This window comes from Nematolebias whitei, chromosome 5, assembly GCF_014905685.2.
Source record: "Nematolebias whitei isolate Nwh7 chromosome 5, NemWhi1, whole genome shotgun sequence".
In the NCBI taxonomy this organism is placed as follows: domain Eukaryota; kingdom Metazoa; phylum Chordata; class Actinopteri; order Cyprinodontiformes; family Rivulidae; genus Nematolebias; species Nematolebias whitei.
This window is the reverse complement of record NC_056502.1, coordinates 21,635,823-21,642,367: the sequence shown is the minus strand read 5'-3', so window position 1 is coordinate 21,642,367 and position 6,545 is coordinate 21,635,823. Positions and strand designations below refer to the sequence as shown.

General features: G+C 39.2%; 1 protein-coding gene across 1 annotated transcript in view; it reads left to right on the top strand.

Annotated features, from left to right (window-relative positions):
- The first annotated feature begins 6,138 nt into the window (after nt 1–6,138).
- Nucleotides 6,139–6,545, top strand: part of LOC119410298 (transcription factor HIVEP3) — a 12,079-nt gene continuing 11,672 nt past the window's right edge. Inside the window, exon 1 of the mRNA XM_037677211.1 lies at nt 6,139–6,168. Within this exon, the coding sequence (XP_037533139.1) occupies nt 6,139–6,168 (30 nt within the window). The remainder of the gene's footprint in view (nt 6,169–6,545) is intronic.

Sequence of the window (6,545 nt, the reverse complement as noted above, 5' to 3'; positions counted from 1 at the left end):
TATATTACTGACGTGGGGAGAAAATGAACTTTACATAAGGCCTGCCCTGTTATAGACTTGAGCTGATCTTACTGAGAAAAACGAAATAACTTAATGTGATATTTGGGTTGACTGCTCAGGTGATATGATTCAGTTACTGAATCTCTTCTGGGTGTTCCTGACATGATGCTCATCAGACCTGACTCTGGCTTTTCTCAACAGGAAGTTACCACCTGTCATCCAGACTACTACAAATGGACCCAGTATTTGTTTGTCAAGCTCTTTGAAGCAGGACTGGCATATCAGAAAGAGGTGGGAATAGCCTTTGCACTAAAGTTACTCAAGGATTTTTTAAAAATTATTTCAGAAATGAATGATATAATTGGTTTAGGTGTGAGGTTTCTGACGGCTTTAGGAATAATGAAACCCGCTGACCTGTTGGATCTTTGAGAAAGAAATGAATGAAGTGGGGAAAAAAGGTGTTTTGAAGCCTTGTGAGATTAAATGAGAACTCTTAAGAGTTTTTAATGTCATTTTTTTAGCAACTGACTCTGGGGATTGTGTTGTTCTTGTGCATTTAGACTCAACTGCTGCATTTGATACATGAACTTTTAATCTCCCGCTAGAATCAGTGGGTGGGTGTCAGGGGTGCAGCACTGGAGTGGTTCGGGTCATACTTGACAGACCAAACTTTTTGTGTCAGTCTTGGTGACTTTGTGTCCTCCACTGCTCGCCTCTCATGTGGGGTCCCCCAGGGCTCGGTCCTGTGCCCACTACTATTTTCTCTTTACTTTCTCCCACTTGGTTCCATATTGAGGAAGCATGGTATTTCCTTCCACTGTTATGCGGATGACAGTCAGATTTATGTTCCTCAAAAAAATAGATCTGCACTCTGTCAATCCGTTGCTCAGGTGTCTTGACGACATAAAAGCCTGGATGGCTCTAAACTTTTTAAATTTCAATGAGAAAAAAAGACAGAAGTGATGGTTTTTGGTGGTACCACTGGCCTCCCTCCTGTAGATCTGGAGCTCTTGGCCCAGTTCATCAAGCCCACTGATACAAATCTTGGCATGAAAATGGATATGGATCTTAAGCTTGACAGTCAGATAAGTTTAGTTGTTAAATTGAGCTTTTTCCAGTTATGGCAGCTAGCTAAAATTAAACCCATCCTTTCACGTCAGCCCTTTGAAACAGTAATTCATGCCTTTGTGACCACTAGGCTGGATTACTGTAATGCTCTTTATGTGGGGGTTAGTGGCTCCTCCATTGTCCATCTTCAGATGGTGCAAAATGCTGCTGCACGTCTTTTAACTGGCACATGTAAATACGAACACATTTCTCCCATTTTAGCCTCACTTCACTGGTTGCCCATACATTTCAGGATCAGTTTTAAGATTATTGTATTTACTTTTAAATCCCTCAAGGGTCTTGCCCCACCCTACCTCGCCAAGCTGCTACAGCCTTATACCCCCAGACAGCTGATCAGCTGCTCCTGAGTGTGCCCAAACAAAACAAAGCTAAAGCTTAGATGAAGCTTAAATTTTTATTGCATAGCTGTTTATGTCTTTTTGATTATTATTTTTCTTGTATTTTATTCCTTTTTGTGCTTTTTTAACACTTTGGTCCTGTATGGGTGTTTTTAAATTGCTTTATAAATCAATCAACCTTTATTTATACAGGTAAAATCCCATTGAGCCTCGAGGACTCATTTACAAGAGATTAAATAAAGTTGGATTGGATGGATTGGATAAATAAAAAATGGGACAACTAAAAAAAGCATTGTATTTTTCTTTTAAATCCAAGTTTCATCCTGAGCTCTGCTCTTTCATTTTATATGGGTGGATGCTCATCATTGTGTGTTTGTGTGGCACACAGGCTGTTGTGAACTGGGACCCCGTCGACCAAACAGTGCTGGCAGATGAGCAGGTGGACGAAAACGGTCGATCCTGGAGATCCGGCTCTCTAGTGGAAAAGAAGCTACTCACACAATGGTTCATCAAGACTACAAACTACGCTAAGGTGTGACTATGAGTGTGTTTGCGCCCTGTTTGGACAGTGCGTTTGTGTGACTTCTGAATGACTGTCCGTTTGTCATGTGGGCAAGAGAGAAAGAGCAGAGAACTATTCTGTTAACAAACTTGGCTGCCCTGCCTCTCCGGTTCTGCAATCAGACCCCTGGAGACCATCATCAGCTGCCTGGTCTCAGTGTTCAAAGGAAAAACTCAGCAACAGACTCAGGGTTGGCCTGGCAGCCTGATGAGCCTTAACCTTTCTAAACAGAGGTGGACCGGTCTGCTGCAGGGACAAATGAGTCCCACTGGACAGAAACAGCCTCAAGAGAGGTTGTTCATGCATTTTACATGCAGCACTTGTATGTTCAGTGTGAGAGAACTAGGTGTGTATGTGCCACACTTAACACTAAATCTCATTTGAATTGCTTTTTTTGTATGAACAGGCAGAAAAAAATACTTATCTGTTTTATTTGTTAACGTTAGCCAAAGATGATTTGTTTTAATAACTTGTGATATTTAATTATTCAACAATGCAAAGAAAATTTGATAGCTGTGTTCAGAAACAATCTGCAAAATTCCATATTTTGGGAGGTAAAAAGATATATATTGTCAATTTTCTTTAAAATTACCATAATTTCAAGTCTATAGAGCACACCTGACTATAAGCCACGCACACTAAATTTATAATAAGACACAATTTTGCACATTAATAGCCACACTTGTGTATAAGCCGCGGGTGTTCACAGTTTAATATCAGAAACTGTACTAAAACTCCTGAGATAAAAACACAGCTCTTGTTGTATTACAAAAATTAACCATCAGATGGCGTTTCATAGATTTTATTTTGCTTTTCAATACAAGCACAGATTGCTGATCCTCATAGGTCTTCATGATAACACCCTGTCTGACTCATGGTTTCTTTACTAAATAACCTACAACCTACTGAATGAACACAAAACCTAGTCTATGAACAGACTACCGGTAAAAAGAACAATGCTAAACACCTACGGTAACTAAAATTATTAGACAATGAACATACTGGTAAATTTTACCCACAATCCCTACCTGAGTAATGCGTAATTAATCTATGTAATATATGTTTCACTTTCTGAAATGATGGACAAAAGATATTAACCTTTTTCACAATGTTCAAAAATTTTAGCTGCACCTGTATGTACATTTTTGACTGCAGCTGAGGATGCGCAATTTAAAAAAAACCAACCCAGAAATAACTCTAAATGTATTGAACTTTGAACATAATAATTATAAAACCTTTTTTCTGCCTTGTAAATGTTCTTTGCAGTTTCTTGAATAAAAAAAGAAGGTAATTTGTCCGCCAACTGTTTCCATTTGAGCTGTGTTGCCAAAGTTGCCCATGTGTGTCCGTGTCAGAGGTGTGAGTGGAGGTGGAAGCAGCCTACTGTGACAATGTGTTCCTGCATTTCTAATTTTTCTCTGATGAGCACAGAAATGGGATAGGAAGAAACTGGGGAGGTGTTAAGGGAAAAAAATTAGAAAGACAGATGGAGAGGGGAAAAAAGGGACGGGAGTGTGCCAAATAAAACGTGATGTAATTGGACTGTGATTTCCTGCAAGTGTGTTTCGTCTGCTTGCCACCATTCAAGTTCATGTCTGCCAGACATCAACATTAGACAGTGTTTATTTAACAGTTCCCCCCTCCACAATGACTGTTTATTAATGATAACGACTTTAATGTTTTAATGTACAGCAATTGAAGTGGTAATTTATCAAGTGGTTGGAGCTGTTTTCAATTTCATGGATAGTCACACTTATTAAAGTCTGGAAAAGAAATAATTAGAAAACAAAACACTGGACTTCTAGTCTGTAGCTTTTGCTTCCCATCTGGGTAGAGTTCTCATTTCAAACAAGCGATACGCCATTGTTCTCAGTTGCTGAGAGATTTGAACAGTGAATGTTTGTAGTTTTTGAGATGAGTGTTTTTCTGGACTGGAATTGAACAGGAAACGCAAGTAAACCTTAATGTTTTTGATGCAAGATATTCAAGGTTGTAGCAGTTACACAAGAATCTTCACCAGCATAGGAGTTACACTGTGTATAAGAATAGATGTTTTTTTCTTGTCCGAGGCAGTGCAGAGTGACAGATCCTGGTGAGTGGAAGGAGCAGTTTTATCCATGACCAGGAGCAATGGTAAAGCCAGAAGGTGACTATAGAATAATCTTCAGCCACCCTGGTCATTTGAGGAAACTATAGAGGTGGTAACCCAATTTTCAATGGACCTTTTTTTTGAAAACAGCACATTTGTTTTTCAAGTTATGAAGCTCACATGGTTTACATATATACATAGATGGTGGCAGCTAACTTGGATTTTGACATGGGAATGCAATATTTGATGGTGACATTTCAGAGTCAGAGTCAGAGTCAGAGTCAGAGTTTCTTTATTGTCATTTGCACCTCATGTGGTACATGTGGTGGAGCGAAATTATGTACACAGGGTCCCAGTTACATCCAACAATAAAATGTATAAGAAAAACAGTAATAACATCCAAGATACAAGATTACATCTAGATGCGGCTACACCGAAATGGATGTTGGCACAATGCTTATTTTTCAAGTTATCCAGCCCACAAGACGGATGGACATATATTGCGGCACTCATCTTGGGTTATGACATGGCAACCCAATTTTCAGTTAGGGACTTTTTTACATCTAGTGGCAGCCACACACCAAAATGGAAGCAAGCATGTTGCTTGTTTTTCAAGTTATGTCTAACTCACAAGATTTCCATATATATATTGTAACGATTTGGTGGTGGTTGAACCCAAAATGCAGGCAGGACTTGGAGGACTCAGGTTTAAAGTAAAAAGTTATTTAATGAAAAATAAACAAAAGAGCTGACGTGGCAGCAACAACTTACATGAATCATGAGAGGGCATGAAGGGGGACAACATTTTCAATTCAATTCAAGCTTTATTTCTACAGGTTAGTCTCACTGAGCTTCGAGGACTCATTTACAAGAGAGACCTGTTTTAAACAAAGAACACAGATGACAACAGTAGACAATCTTAAAAAAGCTTATAAAATGAAAAGTAAATGGAAGAAATTATATTAAAAAACTGAAACAAAAACACTTACATTATAAAGCAATGTAAAATACTAAAACCAGGAACATGTCTGCATTGGTTTTTGCCATGAACTTAGCAGATGTTTGAGTCACTCAGAGAGGTCAAGGTTGAGAGCTTCAGATCTTTTTGCAAGATATTCCAGGAAACAGGAGCAAAGTAAGAGAAGACTGTTTTGCCTAGTTCAGCCGCACTGAGGGAACACTGCATGCAACAATGTCCTGAGAATACACACTGTAGCTGCACTCACGCAGAGACATGTAGGAGGAGATGTATAAAGAAAACAGACCAAGAAGTGATTTAAAGATGAAAATGTACCAGTGAGAGAGTCTGCGTAAAGTTAATGATGTCCAGTTAACCAGTGAATACAGGGTGCAGTGATGGGTATGGTAGTTACAGCCATTTATGATTCTTAGTGCACTGTGATAGACAGTATCCAACATCTGCAAGGTACTTGCAGGAATGTTCATGCAAATAATGTCACCGTAGTCAATGGAGGGAAGTAGCAGTTACAAGGTGTTTCCTAGCGTTCAGAGTTAGACAGGATCTATTTCTGATAAAGAAACCCAGTTTAACTTTCAGTTTCTTTACCAAGCTTGTGACATGGGCTTAAAAGAGAGCCCCATGTAGGGATAAAAACAGGATGTTGTATAGAACATGAGCAAGGAGCCTTCATGAGGCAATGCCCAGATGACAGAGAACAGGAGACTTCGACTTAAATGCACAAACACTGACGAGACAGAGTGAAAACACCTGAGACAGGCAACGGGTGTAGAAGGCAGGGACTTGACGAGGGACAGACCACACAATGGAGACACACCAGGAACAGAGACAAACAGGATCAGAAAAGAAAATAAGAGAAACACAAAGACAACAGACAAAAGGACAGATTATGCCATATACAATATACATGTATGGCAGCATTGGATTTTGACATAGCAACCCAAGTTTTTATTAGAAACATTTCATATGCCTTCATGTAGCTACACACCAAAATGGAAGTCACAAATTTTCATTATTCAGTTCACAAGACGGATGGACATATATGTCGACAGCCATCTTGGATTTTAATGTGGTAAACCAATGTTCGAAATGAACTTTTCTTATGCCTAGATGCAGCCACACCCCAAAATGGAATAGTTGATACCTCACTTATTTTTTTGTCAAGTTATCATGCTCACAACACAAACAGGCAGATGGAGGGCATTTCCAATTCTCCCTCTTCACTCAACATTGGGGGACAAGCAAAAGGGGGGGAAATACTGCCAGTCTATTACTCCACATAGAGCCAAATGATTCTCAGATGACTTTCTCTGACATTATTGTTCAAGTATGAGCTTAAGTTTCTATCAATGCATTGTAGTGTAGGTAAATTAAGAAAAGAAACAAAATAAAAACATTTAGACTTCCATCCATCCATCCATCCATCCATCCATCCATCCATCCATCCAT